This window comes from Dromaius novaehollandiae, chromosome 24 (assembly GCF_036370855.1).
Source record: "Dromaius novaehollandiae isolate bDroNov1 chromosome 24, bDroNov1.hap1, whole genome shotgun sequence".
NCBI classification, from domain to species: Eukaryota; Metazoa; Chordata; class Aves; order Casuariiformes; family Dromaiidae; genus Dromaius; species Dromaius novaehollandiae.
Window position 1 is genome coordinate 4,454,525 of NC_088121.1, and position 26,004 is coordinate 4,480,528.

General features: G+C 51.0%; 1 protein-coding gene across 8 annotated transcripts in view; it reads right to left on the reverse strand.

The window, feature by feature from the left end:
• The window catches only part of AGRN (agrin), a 145,791-nt gene that overhangs the window by 18,812 nt on the left and 100,975 nt on the right, over positions 1–26,004 (reverse strand). For 7 of the 8 annotated variants that reach the window (XM_064525507.1, XM_064525509.1, XM_064525505.1 and 4 more), the window contains 17 exons: positions 20,926–21,147; positions 17,174–17,368; positions 15,717–15,917; positions 13,364–13,509; positions 13,082–13,187; positions 12,607–12,720; positions 10,647–10,811; positions 9,249–9,392; positions 8,771–8,895; positions 8,228–8,333; positions 7,609–7,992; positions 7,322–7,456; positions 5,716–5,843; positions 3,306–3,420; positions 2,828–2,947; positions 1,760–2,116; positions 36–228 (listed from right to left, as the gene is read on the reverse strand). In XM_064525507.1, the coding sequence (XP_064381577.1) occupies positions 36–228; positions 1,760–2,116; positions 2,828–2,947; positions 3,306–3,420; positions 5,716–5,843; positions 7,322–7,456; positions 7,609–7,992; positions 8,228–8,333; positions 8,771–8,895; positions 9,249–9,392; positions 10,647–10,811; positions 12,607–12,720; positions 13,082–13,187; positions 13,364–13,509; positions 15,717–15,917; positions 17,174–17,368; positions 20,926–21,147 (2,956 nt within the window). The remainder of the gene's footprint in view (positions 1–35; positions 229–1,759; positions 2,117–2,827; positions 2,948–3,305; positions 3,421–5,715; positions 5,844–7,321; positions 7,457–7,608; positions 7,993–8,227; positions 8,334–8,770; positions 8,896–9,248; positions 9,393–10,646; positions 10,812–12,606; positions 12,721–13,081; positions 13,188–13,363; positions 13,510–15,716; positions 15,918–17,173; positions 17,369–20,925; positions 21,148–26,004) is intronic. The other variant, XM_064525508.1, reaches the window with a different exon arrangement.

Below are 26,004 nucleotides of genomic sequence, written 5' to 3' on the forward strand. Positions count from 1 at the left end.
CTGCACAGCGCAGGGCTGAGGGGAAGAGCACCCACCTGAGCTCCACAAAGCCACCGACCAGCGCCAGGGAGATGAAGTCTTTGCCACGGTTCTGCCCGTTGTAGAGCAGCAGCCCACTTTGTTCTGCGGCCCTGAACTCCATGGCAATGCGCACGGTGTGGTACGCCTTCATCATCTTGAAGGCTAGGTAGGACTTGCCACCAAAGCTGGGGATGAAGTACCTGATAGCTGCAAGAGCCAGGGGTGGGAGAGAAAGAAAGAGTGGATGAAGCAGAGGGAGGAACAGGAGAAAAGAGAGAGGATAAAAGCCCTGACATCAGTCTGTGAGCACTTTCCTACCTATGCAAGCAGAGAGAGCTCTTGAAATGGCAGAAAGAAACTCTATCTTCCCCGGGCCCACGCCCCTCTGTAATTATCCCTTGTCACAGCCTCCCAGACACTCATACTTGTAGCAACCAACACCTGTCATCATGGGACATCCCGAGAAGATTCCTCCCAGCCCTTAGAGATCTCAGTGGTACTGTTTCCCCAGTACTTAGCTTCAGTCATGTCACAGTCAGCTCCTCCCAGGTAAGTACTCTGGACTTGGCAGTTGCAGTCCTCCCTGTTGGTCCTTTCCACACACAGGCGTTACATCCCCATACTTTCAGCTGAGCTCAACAGCACATGCAGTTCCTCGTAACTCAACTTCCTTGATCCTTAGACCATTTTTCTCTCTCCTCCCACCATCCCACATGGCAGATCTACATTCATCATCCCATGCTTTTATTTATTGCAGCTGAGATTTTCAAAGGGATCTGGAAGGCCAATCTGTATTAAAATTAACAGGACTGGACTGCTGCAGCCAGTGGGCAGCTTTGAACACTTGAGCTTATAGCTTTAGGGACAAAGGTTTTTTAGGAATAAGCACTCACAATCACCCAGAGCCCCCAGCATGACACTAAATTGCCACTCTGAGCTGACAGTAAACAGCAGCAGCTCTGGTTCAGCATGCAGCCAGTCTGCAACTGTTTGCTAAGCAGCTCTGAGCATTGGGCAATACTGCCTGAATTACCAGCTCACATAGTCTTGTGTTTGAGAACACAGTTAGTTACTATCTCTGTGTTAGACTCTAACCAGCACTCACTGGCTTTAGGGACTCAGAGCAGCACAATATCACTAGCTGAGATAAAAAAGTAGAAGCTCATGATCCCCATGCTTCAGAGCACTGGCATGTCAGAAGTGTGGCCAGGAAGAAATTGCTTGTGGCACCTTCTTACCGTACAGCCCTGCGGTGCAGTACAATACACTGTGCATGTACAACCTGTTCCTGATAGAGGCAAGGAAGCAGGTTAAATAGATCCCTGCAGCGCCTTCTACCTGATGCGTGTGCATCAGTGCCAGCATCAGTTACAGGGTTGGGTTTGCAGATGGCCCCAAGCCTCTCCATCTCCATGCAGTCAGTGCAATCTTCTGGAGTATGGACAGACACAGGAAGGGCCACACTGGGTGAAGCCCAATCCTATATCGCTGGCTCTGCTTAGCAGCAGATGCTTAGAGAAAACACATAAGAAAAGAGGCGACTATACCAGTGACACTTCCCCGATTGCATCCTCCCAGCTGCCTAGGCTGGAGCCTGTATTTGAAACTATTAGCTCAAAGAGACACATTTCCCCTGACTTTGCAATCCTCACTTTTTGCCCTCCCCATCCTATGGCTGTAAGCTCCCACTACTGATGCCCAGCAGCATCACTGCTGTGGTAAATCAGAGGCCACGTACATTTCTCACAGACAGCTCCCCCTTTGCCCGCTGGGCAGCTGCAGATGAACTCTTTCCCATCATCCTCACAGGTGCCACCATGCAGGCAGGGGTGAGAGTCGCAAGGCCGCGATGGCTTCTTTGGGACAGGGGGCTGGCGTGTGGGCTTCCGCCGGGTGGTGGCCAGGAGGGTGGAGGTGGGTCTTTTGGTGCTCACAGGTCCTGCCATCTTGATGCTGGGCCTGCCCACAGCATCTGGTTGCAGAACATGGGCTGTGGTGGCAACAGCAGCTGTGGTATACCTCCGTGTTGTGGTGGGTCCCATGGTGGTGGCCGTGGTTGTGGTCATGGTGGTGGTGAAGAGCCTGGGGATCCAGTCTGAAACACAGCAAAATGGAGGTGGAGATTGGTACTTTGCAATCCTCACTGGAAGCGAGGGAAACAACCCAGGCTTTTGGGGTGAGATGGCAGCAGAGAGGCCTGGATGCATGGTGATCTCAGGCTACTGCATGCACAGAGGCCAAAGAGCCCTCTTCCCTCCGCACTCTCAGTGCCCCAGGGCTCCCGCTACAAGGCTAGGCTTATGTCTCCAGCAGCCACCTGTAGTATCTTAGTGCTACTGTCCTTCCACCCTGGTGTGGGGGTTAGCATGCTCCCAGTTGGAGCTGCATGCCATGTACAGGCATGGTCATGCTCCTCTCTTCCTTGTTGAGGTTTATCACCAGGAGATCCCAGTGGCTGGACTGGTCACCACACTCCGCTACCATGGGAACAGAGCCAGGAAAGGCCATTTTACATTGCTGTGGGTGCTGTCATGTCACTACTGGGCAGCACTGTCTCTTTCCATGTGCTGCTGTGGAAGAGTGGGGCAGTACTACTCTCCATTACAGCCTTCCTGAGCGGAGAACAGGTCTGGGGACATGAAACATCCTCTGGGCCCTGGCTCTGCAAGGCACTGTGCACTGAGAAGCACTTGACTGGTTACTGCTGAAGATTAAAAGCCCTGGTGAGACAGGAAGAGCCAGCCTGTCCCTTTGAAAGCCTAAGCCAAGAGAAGGGAAGTGACCACAAACAGACAGGAGGGCTCACCAAAATCCATGAATTTGACATGCTCCTGCTGGGGCTTTTTCACCAGGATGGTCTGCTTCTTGGAAGCTTTGATCTGCTTTAGCAGGGCCTCCTGGACGTCAGCTGCCGTGTAGGAAGTGGCTGCTCATAGCCAGGAGAAGAAAGAGAAAAGGTAAGTGTGAAGATGCAATCCCACCTAGCAGCTTTCCTTTCATGACCTCCTCATGATGCATCTGAATCACTCCTTTCCCTAGAAAAAAATTTCCAGCCTTCCAGGCACCAGTTTAAGGTGCACCTCCTCCCAGCTTTTCTCACAGCATCTGCTGCTTTTGCTGAACAAAAGACACATCCCTAGCAGTTTTTAATAAGGTTCTTTCATGCTCCTTGCCTCATGCTTGTTCCTCATACTGTCAGCACCACTAAGAGTACCTGCTCCCTCCTCAGGCAAATGGTGATGGCAGGGTGAATTGACACAGACAGGGACATGGGAGGGTCTTACCTGGGTCAAAGTGGGACTCCACAATGACACGAACAGCGCTGCTCTGCCCCAGGTCTCGGACACGGATGCTCCTGAAATCCTTCTTAACGTCAGAATTTCGGAAAAGCTCATCCAGCTAATTGGTTAGAGGTAAAAGAGGAAAGGTAAACAAACTGATCAACAAGGAGATCCTGGGGCATGGATTTAGGTTAAAGACCTTGGGTCTCAGTGGATCTCCTTGATTTCACCTCACTGAAGCCTGCATCCAAACCTCTGTAAATTATCCCACTGACATTTGCAGAGAACAGGGCTCTTTGTGCAGGGTGATGGACAGATGTAGTTTCAGATAGTCCCTGTCCTCTATACCCTGAAATAAAAGGTAGGAAGATGATCCAGAGGTAGTGTGCGGAAGGTGAGCTAGGGAACAGAGCCAGAACAGAGACACTTTGTAGTTCATATCAGGTTTTTCAATTGCGTGGCATCTAAGTCTTACTGATCTTTTCTAAATCTGCATAAATCCACTTGGAAAGTTTTCCCACTTGGAAAATCCCACCAGGCACTGTTGTACATCTTCAAATACCTGAACGCCTTTTAAAACCTGGCCCTCAGGTATTGCAGGATTTGCCTGAAGTCACACAAAGGAGATGGTGACAGTGCAAGACTTTCAGCAAGCCAGTGCTTTAACACCCCTATGTGCTATCTGTCCAGCCTCATGTTGGACTGGCATCCACCACAACTAGAGGCCACAACTTCCTTCCCTCAGCTCCAGGGCAAAGACAGAAAATAGTAAATAAATAAATAATGCCCCCCCCATACATTTAGGCATAATGATCTCATGAGGGTAAAAGACCACATCAAATACAATGGCATTTGTATATAGGGGTTGCACAGGAACAACAGGTTTCTGCAGCACAGAGCTGTGGCAGGAACTTTCAGTCCAGCCACAGACATCTTCTAGGACACATTGCCTGCGCCATGCCTTCATTTCCCCCAACCCTCGGAAAACAGGAATAAGCAAAGCCTCCTGCCTTCTCAGAGGGAAAAACGGATGAACCAGTGAATGAAGCTTTCTGTGTGTGTTTGGATCCTCAGATGGAAGTCACTACTGTACTGGGAAATATTGCTATTATAATACAGAACTGCACAAACCATATGGTCCATATGCCAGACACACATCTGCTTATATGAATGTATTGAGGGCTTGCCAACTTTTAAGTGCAGCTTGGAACCAGTTCTAAATACATTAAACCCCTTGCAAAGATGCTTTCTATTTGCTGTGCTACACTGCAGGCTACAGTACAACATTGCTGTCTTGCCCAGTGCTTCCTCAGCATACCCACATGCACACATTGCTACGCAAAGCCCATCTCCTCCCAGAGCTAGCAATGTGAGGTGGGGGAGAGGGAAGGCGTGCATCTCTTTAAAGGTGGAAGACTGGATTTACACAAGCAGCTTTCCAAGCTGTGTGGCTGAACTGGAGGGACAAAGGAACTTGGGACAGATTTTTGTTTAAGGGCTTTTCCCAGAGATAAGGATGCTCAAGGAAATCCAGGGCATTAAGGTAAAACCTCTTATCTAAACAGCCCCATCACCAAGATCAATCAAAAAGAAAGGAACAGTTTTTCAGCCAGTAGACAATGCAGGATGGAACTCACCAACACAGGATGTGATAGAGGCTAAAAATACACTTAGGTTCAAAAGAGATCAGACAAACTCATAGAGGGCACCTGTTAGCCAGAACTGGGCCATCACGTCCTTATGCTCCTAAGTTCCCACTCTCTGAAAGTGCTGGCCCTGGCGATAAGCCACATTCACTCCTAGTTTTTGTAGTAGCCCATCTCAAAAAAACCCCAGCATGGAGCAACTCTCCTGCAAGGCACTCATAGCATTTTGCAAATAGGTGTCTCTGCTCTCATTTGACAGGTAACAATGACAGACTATGGTCTTCCTAGAAGTCACCAGGTATGCAAAGCCAAAGTAGAAGACCCAAAGTGGTTTCCATGCTCAGGAAAATAGAGCCTCTGTAATTACAGAGGGTGATACTGGCACAGGGTACTGTAACACGCACCCAGGGAGCATTGTTCAGAAAGTAGACAGCACGTGGTCCCTGCTTTAGCAGGGTGGCTGCAGCAGTGCGCAGCAGGCAGACTGATATCCTACAGAGCGCTGGCACCTCTGAGGCTGAGCAGACGCAAATAGGTTAGTGTGCCACAGGCTCGCTCCGCATGGGAGCACAATCACTTGTATTGACAAGCCTGCTTATTAGTAGCAGCTCAGAGAATGCCTGCTTACTGGAGAAGCAGAGGACTGCATTTCTGGAGATGCACATCTGGGTTTTAGCAGTGCATATAGAGGAGAGCAGGGTTCTCCTTTCTTTAGCTAAGGTCAGAAATGCCCTAGCCAGACTCCAGATCAAATGCAAAGGACTCACCGCACTCTCAATGCTCCTGGCCGTCTCCCCGAAGAGCTCGGACTTGGGGTCAGCCATCTCAGGTGTGTAGAACAGCTCCTGGCCTTCCACCTCCTCCAAGATGAGGACTCCTTGGAAGACTTTGGTAGCTACAGGAAAGAGGGTAAACAAGACAAACCCCTTTATTTGGCTTGTGGGGAGTTGGCAGGTATGTGGCTGACAGCCGCAAGGAGCGTTCAAGTCCCTGGGGGAAAGGGTGATGGTAGTGTGTGGGTAGTGCCAGTGTTGGGGTTAGTCTGTATGGGTCTGGGAGAGTGCCATGGAGGATTAGTATCTGAGGGAGCTGGAGCAGATGGCAAAGACCAGGCTGGAGATGGCAGCTTTTACCATACGGTTTCCTCTGAGCTCCGGCCCGGAGAGCAGCCCCCCTGCACCGGCTGAGTAACAAGAGAAAGACGTTAGCCAGAGCAGCACATAGTCAATACGGCAGGATCAGATATATGCACACAAACGCAGGGTAGTGGAGGACAAAAAGGTGGATGCTGGGAAAGGAGAAGACCTATCCTGACAGAGGGAAGCGCAGACCCTGCTGACAGGCAGTGGCCAGCCTTGTAAAACCAGACCGAAACTTCAACAGGAACCCAAGGCGTGGTTCCCTTCCAGGGAAGCTACGGGAGTGCAGAGGCAGCTACAGAAAGAGCCTTCCTGTGGGTAACTGTATGGGAGGTTCATAGCAGGTATCCTTTGGTGGGTTAAAAGGGGAATCAGAGGAAAAGGGATGTTCTGCTGGAAACCCCAGGGAATAGGGACAGTTAGAAGGACCTCAGTGAGCAGCGAGGAGACACCTCGGAGACACCTCGGAGGTGGCACCAAGGCAACAATTTTGAGGCTAAGAAGGATGCGTGCATGGGGCACCCATTATTCTGCACTGAGCACAGGTGGCTCTGCAACTCCTCAACACAGTGCGAAACGAAATGTGAGTGGAAAAGACAGATGCCATCCAAATCAGGAGAGCAGTGCACATTCCTTGGGTCCACGGCATAAGTTAAAAGAGCTTAAAACCCCTAGGAATTCAACAGGAACAGTGGGGCTACAGCCCCTCTCACCACCTACCCTGGCACTAAGCTGGTCCTGGTAAGCCCAGCTCACTCTACAGCCACTGTAACAGATGAAAATGGGAATCCAAGCAATTCCCTCTTTTCCCCCAGCACCAGCCCTGAGCTCTGCATAAGCCTAGGTAAAAAACTGTTCAAAGTTTCAAGGCTGTAACAGCTAAGGTAGAAAGTGGTCACCCAGGCAAAGGAAACTGCAGAGTGATCCAGCTCCTCATGTGAACAGCAGCACCTGCCCAAACACTGTGGCTGGCTTTTGGGGGGCTGGGGCAAGTTAGCACAACCTCTCCCAGCTACCATGGCTTCTGCATATCCACGTGAAACCCCCTGCACTGACACCCCAGCTCCCAGGCTGGACACGGGAACGGGGCTCACTGCCAACTGGGTGAGAGCACCTGTTTCCCTGCTGGGCAACTCTCAGCAGCATCTTTCACTCTACTGTGCCCTGCAAGAATTCAGCCTTACTCCTGACCACCGAAACGGAGCCCAGAGCCCAGCCCCAAGGACAAACTCACCAGGACAGTTGCTCCCTTCTGTATCAGCAGCCGCAGTCTTGCCATCAGAGCAGCATCCAAGCGGGGTGTTGTAACATGTTGCCCTCTCGATGGCTGGGGTGGAAGTTACCTGGCTTTCTTCCACCTCTTCTTCCCCTGCAGGCATTAAGAAGAACATTTACCAGCAGGAGGCAGGACCTCATCCCCCTGTTGGGAACTGGGCTGAGAAAGAGCTCCATGTCTACCTGTGGGCTAACCCATGCCATGTCTCTCAATAGGCCTACCAAGTCTGAGCAGGGCACACTCACCAGCAGAACCTGCCCCACTAGATTCCTGGTCTCCGCTGATGCCCATCTCTTGGTCTCCACTGCCTTCTGCACTGCCTGATTCAACATAGGCAGGCTGGGTGGTGGCCAGGACCACTGGAGCAGTAGAGAGGGGGCGGATGGTGGTCTTATGCACACCATGGGTCATCCATGGTGTAGTGGCTGGTCTGGCAGTAGTCACTCGTCTTGTCGTGGGGTGACCTCTTACAGTAGCCTTGGCTTCCAACAGCAGGGAGCTGGTAGCTGCCTCAGTGGGCTCAGGAGCCCGGGTAGTAAGCTGGAGCGGGGGAGGAAGAATTAACTTGTCCAGGGGTAATGTGGGCAGTGGTCTGGGCGGTGTGGTGTGGCTTGCATGAGTGATGGTCTCTGAAAGGAGCAGCAAGACAGGGTAGTTAAGGAGGGCAGGCTGGAAAAAAATGGCCGTAACACTGGCAAGCGTGTTGCAAACCCTCAAGCATCTGCCCTGGGCAGCGCATTAGCTGTGCCATGAAGGGTCATGGCATAATGCGGAACTGCAGAGGGAGGCAGCCAGACTCGGTGTCCAGTGTCAGGCCAGGAGAGCTGGCACTCTCACTCAACAGTGAGAGCAGGCGACACTCACCATGGCACTGCCCCACATGCTTCACTGTGATGACCTGTCCCTGCCGGCACGCAATAGTCTTCAGCTGGCACTGGTCCCCGTAAGTGACACCATCAGAGCCACACACCTGGGAGGGCAGAGGGGAAAATGGAGAAAGGTGTGTGTTACACCTCTGCCCTCCTCCAAGCCCTGGACAAAATAAACCTCTCTCTAAACGCTGGGGCAGGGGCAGAGGCAGAGGCTTTGCAGGGGTCTTTCTGAGGCAAGCAGAATGCAGGCTGCAGAGAGAGATCTGAGGGTAGACTGCAGAAGCCCAGGAGCAGAGCAGCTTAGAGGTGCTAAATGAGGCATTGAGAGAGCCCCTGCACTGCTGGGAGACATCCACAACCCACACATCACCCTTCCCCATGCATCAAAGACAGTGGCCCTACTTGCCTGCCTGCTTTTTGCAGGAAGGAAGAAACATCAATCTCTTGTGCTGCCTGCACCAGCCTGACACAACTGAGCTAGCCTCGTATTCCCGCAGTCGCAGCTCAGCCCCCCACAGCAGCCTCCCCTGCAAACCTTGGTCATGTTGGCCTCCAAGCAGAGTGGGGATGGGCACTCGCAGTGGGCAAAGCCATTGACTTCTACGCACGAGGCCCCAAACTCACAGCTCATTTCCTCGCACGATTTTGGGGCTGATGGGTCTGGGATAAGGAGAGAAGGGGAAGAGATAACACAGCAGACACCAATGATAAAAAACAGCCTATCTCCTCCCAGCAGGGGTTTAGCTTTCCAAAAGACCCTGCAGAGCAGCTCAGACTGGTGGATGTGCCAGACTTTCACCAAACAGAGGAGCAGCCCCTAGTGCTCTGTGTGAGTACACAGACACCAGGAATACAGCTAGGAATGCAGGTCAGGACCTTTTTCCCCTGAAGCACAAGCAGGCAGGATAAGAGGGAAGCATTTCTCTTGTGGGCCTGCGTGTTGCCCCCCAGCGGTACCCAGGCACTCATTTCCCAGTGTCCCACACAATCCCTCCGGCACATGGCTCCCTCACCTTTCTCACAGCCAGTCATGCCCAGCTTGCTGCCGTTGGGGCACTGGTTGCACTTCATGCCAGTGATACCAGTCTTGCAAGAGCATAGTCCAGTCATCTGCTCACAGTCATCGCGCACTGAACCCACTGGGTCGCAATTACAGGCTGGGCAAGAAGAGTAAGAAAAGAGACTGTTTTGCTGCTGGCTTTGTGTGGAGACAACAACAGACTCAGATCCCCCAGTGAGTCACGAGAAGAGCGAGGAGGACTACCACTCTGTACTTACTAATCCCAAAACAGCTGCAGGAACCCTGCTTCCTCCTGCTACACTCTAACCACGGTCCTACAGCTTGTGATCCCATGTCAGATCCACAGACCCTCATTCCCATCAACATTAAGGATTTATGCAGCTCTAGTAGTAACATTCACCTATACCAGAAGACCGTCCCCCTGCTCTCTGGCATAAGATAAAGGAGCTGGATGGTAGAAGGGATACTGGCCATAGGTGTCTGTCTGGCCTGAAGTCAGATGATTTTACTTACTGACACTTGTGATTCTGCATTTAGACCTAGACCCTATTCTGATTTAAAGACTGCACACAAGAGAGAATTAAGTACAGACTTGGGAAGCCATTTCAGCAGTGTGATGCCTCTGCTGTTACAAAACTGACATCCTATTTCTAGTTTAAGCTTTCTGGCACTGATCTCCATCTACTGAATCCTGATGTGCAAGTGTTTAGATAAGCACTCCCTCTCAGAGCCAGGAAAGGAACCCATGAGTTTTGCCTCCCTGTCCTCTCTGAAGCAGAAAACATTCTTCCTATCCTTTAACTGCATAATTGTGTCTCCAGCTGGAGCTTGCTATCTTTGATCAGGGCACTTGGATTCAGTCCCTTTGCCAGGGGGCTTAAGCCACGTGGGAGCCTGAGACATATCCATCGCTTGGCAGAGAGCTATCTGTAATTTCAGTGAAAGATGGGCAGAATCATACTCTGTTGTTTGCAGTCCCCTCCCAGTAACTCATCTTTCTCCTGGCTGCTCTGGCCTCTCTTCCTATTTGGCACTTGTTGATTTTCTTGTTTAGGTCTCCAATGGAGCTTGAAATGAACTGGGCTTTTCTTCTGTTTTACTTCCTTGTTTGTATAAGGCTATTCCTGGTGAGATCAGCATTAAGAGGCAAAACGCTGCCTTGTTCCTTCCACTTCCAACCCATTCCTTTGCACCCGCTTGCCCTGCCACCTGCAGGAACCAAGGGGGGACACCAAGGTCACTTACAGCAGGACTGACCTTAGGGTTCATTTTTTTTAAATACCACAGTAGTCCTGCAGTGACCTGAGCCCCACGGAGACCAGGGAGACGTGTCACCTGGGAGTTACGCAGGCCAGAGGGATGCCAGCCCCCAGCCCCTGCCCGCACTCACGCGTGCAGCCACTCTTGCTGTCGGTGACGATGCCGCGGAAGTTCCAGAAGCCAGGCTCGCAGCGGTCGCACTTCAGGCCCCCCACGCCCGGCTTGCAGGAGCACTGCCCCATGGTGGGGTCACAGGCCCCCCCGTAGGAGCCATAGGGGTTACACTGGCAGGTGCCTGCAAGCCAGATAGAGAGTGCGTGAGACTGAACCCTGGCCATAAATGAGGAAATGCACTGTGGGCTGCGTCAGAGAGCAGGATCACTGCGCCACTGGACTTGCTTGGCTAGAGCAGGAATCTCTTCATCAGGCAGAAGGGGAGTATCAGCCAACTGCTCTCAACACCTCTCATCTGCTCCAGCTACAAGGGAGGACTAAACCCTCAAGGATTTGCCCATTAGCTTTGCCAGCATCTGGAACTCCTCTCATTACCATTAGAGAGGGGGAGCTATTAGAAATTTATTGCTGATTTGTTAACTGGGAACGTGATGGAAGGAAATGATCCAGAGACAGAGAGACTCTCCCTTTATCCATAGACAGCAGCAGCAAGGAGAGGTGGGACAGAGCTGGAGTGAAAGGGAGACCACTGGAGCAGCAAGCAAAGTTTGCATGTACACATCCTCAGACTGCTAGTGGCATGGAAATGGCATGTCCAAAGTAGGCAACAATGGCTAAATTTGCACCAGGGGCTTGGCTCTGCTGGGAAAGTGATAACTACCTCCTATGTTTGCTGCCAACACAGCAGCACAGGTGGGACAGACACTGGTGGCATACTGGATCCTATAGTGAGGGAGTCATTTGGGAAGATGTCTCTGGACTGGAGAGCAGGGGACAGAGAGTTCAGAGACATACAGAACACTGGTATGAACCACCACTGGCAGGGCAAAGCTGAAAGTTAAAAGCTCTTTGTCTCCTTGCTAGTGCCATTTCAACCTGCTACTCCCTTCTCTGCTGGCCCTTCTTGGCTCCAGAAAGGGAGACAAAGCAGTGGTGAAGGCTGGTGTGACTGGCCATCGCAGGATGCTGCAGCCCACCAGCACAGATGATGGCATGCGTCTGCTCTTCCAGCACCCATCCTTGGGCCTGCAGACCATCCCATGTGCTCCCAGCCAGGAGAGCTCTGGGCATTGTCCGAACACTGCTGCTTTTTAAATTGTAAGACACATTATAACATCACTACATTCTCATCAAGCAGGCATTAGCTGGAACCAAGTGTGGCCTAAATCCTCACTCCATGGGGTAATGTTTTCCTAACAGGCAGTCAAAGCCTCAGCTGTTAATAGTTCTAATGCCCTCCAAGATGTGCCTTCTGCTAAAGTGCTGACTCTAATACTTATTTAATAAATATTAATGAAACATTTGCTAGTTCAGATTCCTGCACAGTGGCACTGGCCACTAGACCTGGGGTGGCCTGGACAGGGTCCCTAGGTGAATCCAAAAGCTCTGTCACAACTCAGCCTGTGGTGCAAGGACACAAGCAATATTTTTGTCACTCGGACCTGTGAAGAGCCCTACCTTTCTAGGGATGGGGTGGAGGCACAGAGGGTACAGTCTGGTTTTTGGGGCACCTTCTGGGACATCCAGTATGGACTCAGCACCAGACAAGTTCTGAGCAATCATCTTATGTTCCTGCATTTCAGAGTGACTTAGAGCAGGAAATGGACTCAGGGCTTTAGAAAGGAGAGGAACATCACTGGTAGAAAGCAGAGGAGCATCACTGGTGGATACAGAAGGTGGTGTGTGTGCACATCTTCATGTATGCATACTGTGATTCTGGAGCACAGCTAGGGGAAAAACTGAAGGCTTCCTCAGACTGGGAGGTCACCAGTCTTGCTGAAGAATGGAGAGGGTCCACCTTCCTCCATCTCCTTTAGGATAGAACCCCTAGTCCTCCTTTGACCTGATCTCTCCTGACATCCACCTGCCTTTGAAGTGCCCTATGGCCCCAGACTGCGAACACAATATTCACTTACTCGGACACCCAGCTGACCCCACTCCGAGCGCCAAAGTCATGTTGTCTGGACAGCATCCATAGATGGTCTGGCTACAGTGCACAACTGGGAGAGGTGGTGAGGTTGTGGCAAGGGCTGTAGATGAAAGCAGAGGCACAGGTTACATTTGGCAGGCAGAATGTCTCAGGGCAGTATTGCCAATGTATGGACCAAGCAGACAGCACCTTTCCTGCAAAACCACATGGTCCCTGCAGATATGCTGGGGCACTGATGATGAAGTGAGGTTCCTACCCCTGGCCATAGATAGCACAGGGCATGAAACAGGAACTTCAGCCTGCAGCTGGGACCAACAGGCCAACATGGACACTGCTGTGCCCTTGGAGAGCATTTCTTCATTTAGCCCCAGTGGAAGAGCATGTGTTATTGCAGGAGACTGGGCTGGTTGGTGCACAGAGCTTTTCAGCCTGCAGGGTTGGCTACCTCAGGGGGGACTCACCGCGGCAAGCTCCTTGGCTAGTGACATAGAGATCCTGGTGTTTTTCACACCGTGTCTTCTTCAGCTCACATTCATTGGTGTAGGTCACACCATCAGAGCCACACACCTGCCAGGACAGGGAGGGAAGTTGCCCAAGGCCGTCCCTGGCACAGGAATGGAGGTTCCCTAACCACGGGGTGACCTCTCCTGCCCCAGGAAGCGAGTGCAAAGGCCACCAGGGTGAGGAGAGGGAGGGCAGCAAGGACTGTTGGTAGGCAGCCTAGTAGCGCCGAGGGTACTTACCGGGTTGCGTGGCACGGCCAGGCAGCTGAAGTCACATACACAGCGGTCATCCTCTGCGTCCTCATCCCACCAACCCCCGTACTGCCGGCAGCGGTCCTGCTCACACTCGCTGCCATCACCAGAGCCAGAGCCCCCTGAACCACACTCTGGAGCAAAGGAAGAACATGGTGAGCAAGGGCTCACATCCTCCTAGGCAGAGTTGGATGAAAGTACAGGGGATGGGGCCAGAGTCCTCTGCCTAACCTGAGGTCATGTCCTGGAAGGGAGAAGCAGCCCACAGCTGCATAGGCCTATCCAAGTCACAGCTGGACTTGGAGTCTTCAGCAAAGGCAAGCCCAGAAACACGGGCCCGTGTATATTAGGATGCTTATGACTGGACCTCTGAGAAGATCCCTCTGCCTCAGAGAAAGCAGACTGTTCCACCACTGCTATGAGGATGCAATAAGCCTAAATGATGAAAATGGCATTGAGATGCTTTAGGAAGTCTTTCTCTCTGCAGCATCACTGCAGAAGAAAAAGCAGTGATTCAGTGGCTACCAGCACGATGCGGGCTACCTCAAGAATAGACATGGCCAACAGCCGTGCACAGGAGGAAGGGCTGCCACATGCTTTAAGGATGGCTTAGCTTCATGCTTTAATCCATCCTCTTCCCTAACTTCCGCCTTCTCAAACACACAGCACAGCAGGCAGATGGAATTCCACTGCTCATGGAGAGCAGAGCAGAGGAAAGGATGAGGTTTGGGTTTAGCTTAAAGTTCAGTTGGGCAAATATTCCTGGTTTAGCAGACAGACAATATTTAAACTCCATTCCTAGCCTGGCTGCTTCTCCATAAGGTGCTTAGTGTCCTGGCAGCAAGAAAGAAATGTTGCTGATTTCAAAGGCTTCTTAAAAAAAACAAAAACAAAAAAAAAAAAAAGAGGGACAGACAGAGAGAGAGGGAGAACCTGCCCCTTTTTACTGAGTGATCAAAGGTTGGGAGTTGGCATTACACAAAGCATTACATAAGAGCTTTTCCTAGAAGGACATCAACCTGAAATTCCTCGAGGAGGGCTGTGATCAAACACCATGTTATGTCTTCCTCTCTCCCTAGTGCAGCCATAGCACTAAAGTCCTGTCCAGCTAGACTACATGTGCAACGAGCCAGAGAATCTCACCTCACCAGGTCAGTACATCATATTGGCAAGGTTTGTGCTCTTCCTGCACTCAGCTTCAGCCAGTGGTAACGCACAGCTTTCCCACTACAGAGGATACTGGGAAGACACAGTAGTTTACAAGTGTCTCTCCAACCACGGGTAAAACAAGTCTGGGAAGCCACAGCCTCATTCCAGATGGGTGCTAAGACACTTTACTCCAAAGTGTCCTGAGATGAGATGGTTAAAAGATGCTATTGAAGAGGATGGGTTCACAGCTAGCAATGGTGGATGCAGCTACACTGAATGCTTTGAAAAGGTCACCTACCCTAGCACCAACCTACTTGTCTTTAGAAAGAACTCAAAGTGCAAGCCTATGATGCATTTTCCTGAGCTGCCCAGGCCCTGCTGGCCTCATCTCTCTTCCTGAGGAAGAGTTATTACAGTGGTGTTTTTTCTCTTCATGGAACTGAGCGGGGATAGTCAAGGAATACATGTCCCCTCTGTGGTCCAAACCTTGTGACAAGCAGCATCAGGGAAAAGAAAATGGGCATCTTTAACAGAGTTTAGGCAAGTCTCACCGTCAACACGGCTCTTTTCAACAGCTCTCAGCCCCCTGCTCTGCTTCCTGTCCCAGGGCAGTGCCGACAGGGTATGAAACAAGCATCCTTCCCTACAAGCATGGCCAAGCAAAGATACAGCCAACACCACTATCTTCCCCTGGCCCTCAGTACTGGGTTAACAGTGGCTGCAGACCAGGCCCTAGAGCAGTCCCAGGGGCAGAGGTAAGTGAAGAGGCAGCCAGGCACTGTGCCACAGTGACTGCTCCATCTCTTCCAGCCTAGGTCCTGTGAGGTGTGAAATTAAAGCAGTGACAAATCTTCTTGCCCAGCAGATTATCATCTTTCATAATGGCTGGATAAAGAAAGACAAAGAAAGGAGAGAGGGAGGGAGAGAGGCAGATGGGTGCTGGAGGTGACAGAGGACAGAAAGCCAGCCATGAGGGAAGGAGCGAGCTGTTAGAGGGGGACCTGTTGTGTTAGGGATGCTCAGGGAGCTGTGCCTGGGACATTGTGACGACAGCTCCAAATAGTGGGCCTTACATCATGGTTGGGCACAGCAAAGCAGAGAGAAGAGCCCCACTGTGTGCAAATCTCAGACTTGTCTCCCCGGTTCCCCTACCCGTCATATCTGCACAGCCAGAGGGAGAGCAAAAACCTACCGTCCTCACAGGGCCCTGTCCTGGAGACCTCAATGTTCTTCTTCTGCTGGCAGGAGGCTACCTGTAGTTCACACTGGTTGTCATAGGTGAGGCCATCACTCCCACACACCTGGACAAAGGGCTGCCTCTCGCAACGTGGGCATATGCACTGTCCACCTAGGCACTTGCTGCCAAAGGAGCAGACGGTGTTGCCGCAGGACTCTGCGAGACAAGAGGGAAGAACCACAGTGAGATATTGTGGAGACTCTTGCATCCAACCGCCTAGTGCTAAAGAGCTGGGCACCAAGACAGAGAGAAGTCCTCCTTCCCTGGAGCTGTTTGTTATTGCTTATTTAAGCCCCACAAAGACTCTTCAGTGGACATAGGAGAGTCCTCAGCATGCCTGATTCCCATCAGCATCCACAGGGTGTGTGTCCAATACCTTTTTACAGGACACAAATAAGAAATCCCATTTACTCTCATAGTTTGTCATAACTCCAGCCTCCTCCTGCTTGCAGTGCTGCTGGAGCAATGGGAGTCACCTGTTACACTTGTTCATTTTTCTCTCTAAAATTTAGAGAAGATCTCCATGCCCAGCTCAGCCCTGGAACACCAAATCTGGCTGGACATGTTTTATGCGGTTCAAAGTATTGCTTTTACTGATGTATCATTTGTTCTAATGAAGAACCTAGGCAGGGTTTTTAATTCATTAAGAAATTAGCACAGACAGTTCTCTGTGCTGGGAAGGGAGGAGGAAACACATGAGCAGACAGGAATTAACCCAAGGGGACAGAGAGAAGGGAAATCTATTGATACTTTCGGTTTTGGTGATAGCTGTTAACATGTTTTTAGCCTGATCTCTCTGCTCAGGCAAGGGACCTGGTCTACATCATCTTCTTTAAGGTCTGGCCACATTTTAACGAGTGAATGAAATAACAAAGAGGATAAAGATCACCTACAGCGCATGGCTGGAGAAACTAAGACAGTTGAGACTAAAAAGGAGAAGCTGGTTGAGAGACTCAGATGCCTGACGCTTGTGAAACTGAACAGGAAGAGCAAACCAGACAGCCAAAAAAGATCTCAGCCAGACTCACATAGTGAACAGCTGAGAGCCACAGCCAACGGCCAGGCTCCTGGGTGTCCAGGGTAAGTCCTGTTACTTTGGAATTGATTTCCTTTTGAGAAGGCATGAAGAAAACCAATAAAGGCACAAAGAGGAATGCTAGGAAGAAAATAAAAGCTGCTCCCTCCAAACATCCCTACCCTCGAGTTTCTATCCCCTGCCCCTCCCCTCCCCGAAGCTGGCAAATCCACAGGCTGAGGGCACTACAAATGACTGGTGAGCCTTCAGCTGCTTGGATGTCCAGGCTGAGGCACCTCAGTAGTGCCTGGCTGGGCAGTGGAGGCTGAACATCCACTCTCTGAAATGCCACCTGAAGGAGTGAGAAGAGGGAAGAAGGGGACCTTGTCAGACTCACTGCAGTCTCCCTGGGCAGCCACCAAAATGTTCGTCTGCTGTGTGCATGCCCGGACGTGGAGCTCACACTCGCTGCCATACGTGTTGCCATCTGTACCACACACAGGCTGAGAGGAGGGGACGCACTCCGTGGGGCAAACACACCTTCCTGTCTCTGCCTCACAGATGGCTCCAAAGTGGCACTTGCCACAGCGATCTGCACAGATGAAGAACAAAAACAGGAAATTAAAACAACACCCAGCCCACTGAGGAAACCATCATGCATAGAGTGGAAACACTTCAGCTCCTGCCAAGCAATGAGAGGGTCAGTGCTCCAGGCACAGAGGGCTCAGGGCCTTTCCTGCCACGACGAAAGGCAACGACAGCAGCAGTAGGCAGGGGATTAGCCTGGAGACAGGATCCCAGTGTGAGGATTTGCCTGGGAAGAGCTTGTTCGGAGACTTTACCACCATTGTTCTAGAGCACAGATCCACTTTTTGTTGGATTTTTCTGGGGAGGGGAAGCAAAAGGGATACATGTGGGAGGGACAGGGGAAAAGGTAGGTATTCTGGTGCTGCAGTTCCCGGGGAACGCACCCACCCTTGTCTGACTAAACAGTGCAAGCTAGGGGTGTCATAGCTGACAGTGCTGAACACAAAGAAGTGTTGTGGAGACAAGGTGCTGAAGCATGTGGGAGCCTCCTGGGCACCCAAGAGCGCTGCATTAACAACTTCTGCATTCTGACTTTGCTAGAAACATGCCACAGGGACTGAATGAGAGCATGAACAGGTCAGGCAGACATCACTTTCTAATGAAGTGCCAAAGCAGCAGTAAAACCCCATTGCAACCTCCTTCCCCATGTCGAGGCCCTGCAGGCACTTGCAGCCTTGCAGGAACCAGGAGCCCCAGGATGCAGTGCAAAGGGGGAAGGAGCAGAGGTGAGGGTTGTAGGAGGAAGGATAGACAGGCTTGGAGGCAGAGAGACAATAACTACTCATAAAAGCCATCAGGGCCAGGAGTAATTGTGATGAAATGTCACTGGAGTTATATGTGGAGTTATAGCTAAATAGGAGGCAGAAGGGAGCATGGGGCTGAGTGCATTTACAACGAATAATAAATTAACGCCAGCCATGGGGAGAGGAGTGCAGCATCTTAAGCAGCAAGTCTGCTTAAGGGAGAGAGAGGAAATAAGGATTCACATATGGCAAGTCAGCAGGATGGGAGGAGGTGATCAGCTCAGAGGGGTTCATTTTATACCAGGCTCTGGAGCCAGCTGCTCCCTGAAGAGGAGATGTGAGTGCTCTCAGGAGAAACCTCTGCCTCCCTGAAGAAGAGATGTGAGTGCTCTCAGGAGAAATCTCTGCCTCCTCACCTTCCTCCAGCTCCAGCACTGCTGAAAAGTGGTCCTACACCCAGTTCTCCTTGGAGAAAGACTGCAGGCTCACCTGTCCTCTAGAAGCCGGATACCTAGTGGGATGCTCCTCCACTCTGCAAGCTTGGGGAGGTCACAGGAATGTGACACAGGACACCACAGGCAGCTACACCCGTGACATATCCACAGAGGAAAATCTTAGAGATTGGTTTCTCAGGCAGGGAAAGAAATAGCTTTTGGAGAACAGAATCACCAAGCAGAGACCAAGCTTTTTTGCAGAGACCAGGGCAGTCCCACCAAGGAGTCCAGGTTGGGTTGCATTGCAGTGTCTGGCTGCAGCCCCACTCAAGGTGGAAAGCCAGCAGCACAGAGACTCCTTGCATGAGGATATGTGATCCATGAACAGTGCACACCCCAACCAAGCAAAACCCAAGAGAAACTGGCCCACCCTGGGTGGTTTCTCCTCTGCTCTGAAAGCAGGCAAGCAGAATGTCCAGGGTGCATGAACTGAGCACAGGAGAAGAGAAGGGTGGTACATCTATAAGAGAAGACACCGGAGCCACACACCCATGTTCAAGGAATACATCAGAGCTCTGACAGCACTATGACCCATGGAGCTTTCTTCCCCTAGTTTATTAGGATGTCAGCAGTCCTGGATACATTTGTAATATACTACCACCAACTTAAAGTCCTGTCACCTCCCCCATTAAGATCTTCAGCCTGCCTACTGCAAACACATGCACAGCACACACACATACACACACACACACACACACACACACACACGCACGCACAGGCTCAGGTCAGGGAGGACATTTATCTGGGTAATAACTCACTTGCAGAGGAGCTATCTTTGTGGCAGGGGAGACCAGACACCAACCAGCATGTCCTCTCTGCTGATTCCTGGCTGTTTAGTAATTCACAGCTTCATTTCCGCCTTCAGACAAACACCCCTCTTCCCTCCCCTCCATCCAATTCACCAGGAATTTGGCTCAAAGATGGCTGTTCTCATTTTTCTTCCACACAGCAGCTGCTGCCTTTGTATAGATGAAGGAAGATGCAACAGCCCCCTGATTGGATTGTGCAGACTATTGGCTAGGAGGTTTCTAATCTATAGCACAAAGCTTGTAGCCATGGCTGTGCTCTGCAGGTCAGGCAAGAGGCCGTTGAAGGCAGTCTGTGTACACACAAGAGCAGCTCTTTCTTACAGGGGAGTCAGCTGCATATAACCTAAAGCTGAAGTACTCACACTCCTTCACTGTTTCTCCTGTAACCACATGGAATTCATACCAATTCATACCAATATTTTCTTCTGATAGGAATTCCACTGGGCTCTCTGCTATACTGAAGCAGTAAGTTCCACAGGCTGGGGGGTGTTTTTTTTTTTGTTTTTGTTTTTTGGACTTCCTTTCCTCTACCCTCTCAAAACCCTGGATAGCACTGCTTGGGGGAGGGGGGGTGATGAATCCAAGGGGTCACATTCAGTTTTGACAGGGGCACTGTTATGCAGCACCAACCCACAACAGGCCCTGGGTGGAGAGACAGGCAGCAGCTCTTACTATCCAGCCTGAAGACTGAGGGCAGAATGACTGTATTTTGGCAAAACTGCAGTGGGCCAAATCCTACCTGAACAACCCAGCAGATTTTGTTATATGGAGAACATAGCCAGCTTGGGCTATGCCTGTGTGCAAACACTCTCCGACTAGCAAAACTGTGCTGGCACAAACAGCCAGCTTGCAGATGGAGAAGCTGTGCGTGGGTCTGCCTGAGTCATATGCAGGTGGAGGGCTCATGCTAGGAACTAAGGTATGAGGATGGGCTCCATAACACTGCTCCATAGCTGACCTTACTTCACCCTACACCTCAGACCCAGCAGCACTCTCTCCAGCACATCTAACAGGGGCGGAGCAGGCTGGACAGGACACAGTGCAGACAGCAGTGCCAAGGCTGGCTTGCATGGGGACACAATTCATATCTGTTTTATCCTAAGGTTTCACCACTTTCATGATATCCTTTGGTGAAGAAGGGATATTTCAGACTGATTATTGGATTCTCTCCCTAAATTGCCATCCTGCTGAGCTTGCTTTATTTCTAACACAATGGGTGGCAGAGAAAGGAACCCCCCAAGCATCGGCCCCCGCACACCAGTGTCACTACCTCTCATCGTGAGATGCCTGATGGTTTCATTACACACCAAATGGGCAATGTGTCAGCTAAGCAGGCTCTCTCCTGCCCTCCTCACTACACAATGGCAGCCAATGCACAAGTGAGTCAAAACAGCCCTCTTTCCCCTCAGCCAGGACCATGCTCCTGCTTAAGAAACTGCTTGGTCCCAGCAAACAAAACCTCCATTGTGGCCAGCAGTGCTAGGAGAAGGAACCACACACAGATTGTCTCCTTACCGCAGGGTCCCTTGTGTTTCACTTTGATCTCTCTCTTGAGGACACAGGCCATGGAGTCGAGCTCACAGGGGTTGCCATAGGTGCGGTTGTCAGTGCCACACACAGGGTCATAGCGTCCCTGGCACACCTGCTGGCACTCACACACAGCCTCCTGGTTCTTCACCACACAGGTGGCCCCAAAGGTGCACTCTACACTCAGGCAGGGGCTGGGTGTGCCCAGGTCTGCAGAGAGGACAGGAGAGAAAAGCACAGGTCTCAGTCTACTGCTTCCTAAGCTCACGCACAGGCAAGGTGCACAGCACTACATGCCAGCATCTCCAGCCTCAAGCCCACGCTTGCCAACCCCAAAGCCATGGCAAATGCACAGCATTTCTGGCCTTGGCACCACCCCAGCCTGCTGCGTCCTCCTTGCCATCTCAACATGCCTGGCTCAGCATCTTTCCTATGCATGGGGGAGGTTGGGGATAGGAAGCAGGAGCAAGACCTTTTCCCTGTATCCCATGAACAGGATGTCAGTTTTCTGCCCTCTATCCCCACCCCAGCTACATTCTGCCTCGAGGATGCAGCCCGGGCCTGCAGGAAGTAGGACCAGCCTTGCAGATTTCATACAGGTTTCTGCATGAAACCCTGCTATTTTGGGTCTCCCCAATAGCTCACAATCCCAGCACCAGGGACAAGCCTCTTGTGCTTAGGGAGGGCAACACAGGCTGAGGCCTGTTTCCTTGCCAGGAGAGTAGCCAGCCCTTCTCTTTCTGTGTAGCAGTGGTGCTACAGTCCTGCCTGTGAAGTCCGACCTGAATGATCAGCGCTGTGGCAGAAGGAAGGGCAGGAGGCAGCGGAAAGCCGTCTTCAGCTGGGGCCTCAGTTGGACACTGACTACATCATCACGCAGTACCTGGTGCCAGCTGGTACCAGCTTCCAAACCTCAGTAGCCAAAAAGGTCACATAGGGACAATTCACTTCCCTGAAGCGTCACATCCCTAGAGTCACACTTCCCCCTGAACAGCTCATCCTAATATCTCCCGTGACCATACCCAGGAAGACCCGGTTGGAGATTATGTCTACAGCTGGCTTCACTGCACATCATGTCTCTCCTCCTCTCCCCTGTAACTCAGCTCCCTTTCCCTCCTCTTGCATGCTTGTGGTGGGAATGCCAAGAGCTGCTGGTATGATAGGATGAAGGGACTTGATGTCCTTACTTTGCCTCAGTCCTCAGGCATCCATGAGCAGAGCCCTGAGGCTCCCTGGGGATGGATAATGCCCTACAGCATTGTTTGCAGGCTGAGAGACAGCAGTCTCCTCTGTTCACTTAATGGACCTGCTTAATTAAAGTCAGTTGAGCAGGTGGCACCCTCCCCTGCACACTAGCAAAGACAGGCACAAGATGCTTGACCGTGATGAGCTTAGCAGCCAGCCCCTATGGTCACAACAAAGAGAACAGGCTGAAGCTGGCTTCCTGGGACAGCTCTGCAAATGCACACAGGGAAAGCCCTGAGGTTTCATGTGATTCCCTATGCATTTGCTGAAGGCAGGCAGGCCCCTTCTGAAAAGCCCTACACCATCCAGAAACTGGTGCTGAGCCAAGACAAGCAGCTGAAAGGCAGGACTGGACAAGCTGCTGGGTGAGAGACGCCCATATGACTCAGACAAAGGCCTTGAGGGGCTGGGGCAGGGAAAGGACAGGAAGATAATCTGTGCTGGGCATTGACAAGGACATATGACAACAGGGATGTGGGGAGCAGACAATGCAGCAAAAGCAAGGCAGATGCAACAGGCAGACACAGGACAGCCTCAGTGACAATAAACACAGCAAGGCAGACACAGAACTAGAGTGGGGTGGGAGAGACAAAACCCCTCCTGAGCCTGACAGCATGACAAGGAGAGTGAACAGGGACTGAAGGCCTGTTTTCCTCTCCTTCTAGGACTGATGTGACATACCTGCAGAGCAGGATCAAGGCTTGTGCCCTTGGCAGTTTGGGTGCATGCTGTCAACCAGTGAGAAAAGGGCCCACAACATGGGTACAAACAAGTCTGAATTTTGAATTTGTTCTCTGTGAAGCACCTGCCAAGCCAAAACATAGAACCAAGGCACTGCAGAGAAGCAGGGATAGGGAAGAGAGGTACAGTTCAGAAGAGAGGTAAATGGCCACTACTTCAACCTTCCCTTTTCATCTGTCATCAATTTGCCTGCAGCTAGCTGAAGGGTTTCTGAATAGTTTCTAAGGACCAGAAATCACTCCCTGCTGGGCTTCACCCTGCAATGCTGCTCACATCTCCTGCTTATGTTTCTGTTTCAGCAGGCTCTTGCACTAGCTCCACTGTGATATAACAGAGCATTCCTGGGAAAGAACCATGTCTGAGCACAATCACATCCTCAGTGCCTAGGCAATGCTTTCAAAAGGCACACAGTGTTTTGCTGAGCACTGGGGAGCTGCAATCCTCACAGAGCCCCCACCCGCACTTGCGCAGACAAGCATGACACACATTACGAAGAGCAAAGGGACAAGTCATCACAGTCCCAGGCAGGCAGAAGTCTGGGAAGGAGGTGGTGGGGGAGAGAAGGGGGTTAGTTGGGTTTAAAAGGACAGGTAAGATCAACCAGGGGCAGCCCAAACTCATGTATCAGCCAAAAATAGACTTGCTAAAGAGTGGTGGGGATCACACCCCCGCAGGCCTCTGTTTCCATCCTCATTTGTCTATGAGGGTCAAGCCATAGCACGCATTAGAAAAGACCCCATTGCATTGCAAGGCACTTTCATTCCAGCAGGAAATGTTTGGGGCAAGGGGAGAGGAACAAAACCAGGGGTGTCTCTCCATCCCGGGAGCTCTTTAGCAAAATCAGAGAAGAGGGGAGCAGTGGGAAGGGGCCAGGACTACCACTGGCTATGGAGAAGGGAAGAAAGCCGACCTCCTAGCAGAGATGTCCGGATAGAGAGTGGAAGGGTGCTGCGAGGACACAATTCCTTTCTCCAAACAGGCAACACTGCAAAACACAAGACACAGACGAAAAAGGAAAGAGAGAGAAAGAGCAGAGGAGAAAAAGAGTGGAGGAAGAAACAGAAAGAAAAGAGGCAGGGAGGAAAAGACAGATGCAACTATAGATACCTTCCCTCCACCTCCTGTCCAAAGTATGTCTCATCCCATCCCTTATTTCTCAGCTGCCCTGTCATGGGGCAATCTCTGGCTTCTGACACAGATGTGAAAGTAGAGAGGAGTTAAAACTAAGGCCTGGGCTGTTTTGCTTGGCTTTGCCTCCTTTGCCATGCTGCTGGGGAAGAGAGCGTCAGAGCTGAGAGTTCATTAGGCAGGTGTGTCTGAAAGATTAAAGCATCACACTGCCACCATAATAATGTCCTGTCTCATTTCCTTCCTTTCACCAGGCCCTGGAGGCACCTCAGTTCTGTGTATTTGCTGTATGCTCACAAATAAGGAGGCACAGATAAAACACTCGGATTCATTGCCATGGCTGCTGGATGCAGATAGACCTTGCAGCTCGCTCAGCCCTCAGTCTGACCTATTTGCCAAGCGTCCCTGCCATGGACTGAGCTGTTGCACTGTACGCTGCATCCCAAGCAAGCCTTGGCCAGGATGCCAGAGATGAGAGAAGGGAGCACCAGCAGTAATGCGCTCATGCAGGGAAGACCCATCTTGACATACAGGCCAGCAAGCAACATCACTGGCATCCACGCTCACCTCTAAATCTGCTTTCCATTCTGCACTGAATCTGAACTGGTGACAGGAAGGAGAAAGTGCTATCTTCCCAAAGGGCAGCAGTGAGCTCAGAGAGCACCTTGTAGTGGTTTCCTACAGGGCCTGTCATATGGATTTTGAAATCCTGGGATTTGGCAGACAGAGCACCAGCTTGACTTCACCTCTCCCAGATGAAGGGCTTTGTTTACTCCTATCCCACAAGCTCCTGAGGGGAGATATGCACATGTGCTCTCCTTACCTGGAGGGAGAGGAGTAAAATAAAAGGAAGGGTAAAATAATAGAGAACCAAATGGAGAGAGGAAATAGATGCACAGTGACCACATTCTATTGTCCATGACACCATTGACTTCACTCCACTGAACTTGGTGGAAATGACACAAGACTGACAACAGTGTAACCAAGCAGCACAACCTTTCTGCTTCTCCCAGAAACTCAGGAGACCTTAGTAGTGGCCTTACTCTGAAGGAATTACTGGAAGGTGTTTGCAGATAGCACAACACATCAGGGCCCAATCACCCAGCTGCAAACAGTCAGCACCTCCATCTCCTGGCACTATTCCAGGAGAGCTGTCTCAAGACCCCAGCAGAGCCAGCAAGCCTGGACGTGAACATTTTGCACTGTGCTTTGCCTCCATGCTCCTCTGCCTCCTCAAATCCAAGGGAGTTTACCTCACCAGGAACACAGCAACTGTGTGTTTCCATGCCAGCCCAACAGGCCAGTAACACAAGGAGTAAAACTTCAGGAGCACAACAGGGGAAGGAAAAGAAATGCCAGACTTTCCAATGTGCCTGGCTTCCTTACAAAAGTTTGCTGGTTGTCATCTAGCATCAGCTTCCAGGATCATGGGAAGACAGAGGATTAAAAAGTATCTTTGTTGCCCTTCTTGTAGAAAGAACTTGGGGAAGTAACTCCTAATGGTTCAACAACTAGAAACACACTAAAATGAATGATTAAAAATAACAGTTGTGATTATATCAAGTGTGATTTTGGGAGCATGACAAACAATTTTCAAGCAGCTGGGGCTGGCGGTATTAAAAACCTACTGCAGGAGCACAAAGCCAGCAAAACAGACCCAAAATACTGGCCTTAACCTCCAGGTACTTTAGAAGGCTTGATATATCTGATACCTTATATCGTATCAGCTTAAAATAGGACACAGTTTTGGATCTCTAGCAGAAAACAAATCCAAACTGAAAAGAGCAGTTGTTCAAACCCATGCAAATCAACTCAGTGACTGTGTTTAACCTTCTTCATTTTCTGTGTAATAATTAAAAAACTGGATGTTTCCCACATCACAGGAACCTGAAGACCCATCCTATCACATAAGCCTGTAAAAGCTTCCACTGGAGCTTCTCCCAGAGACGAGAC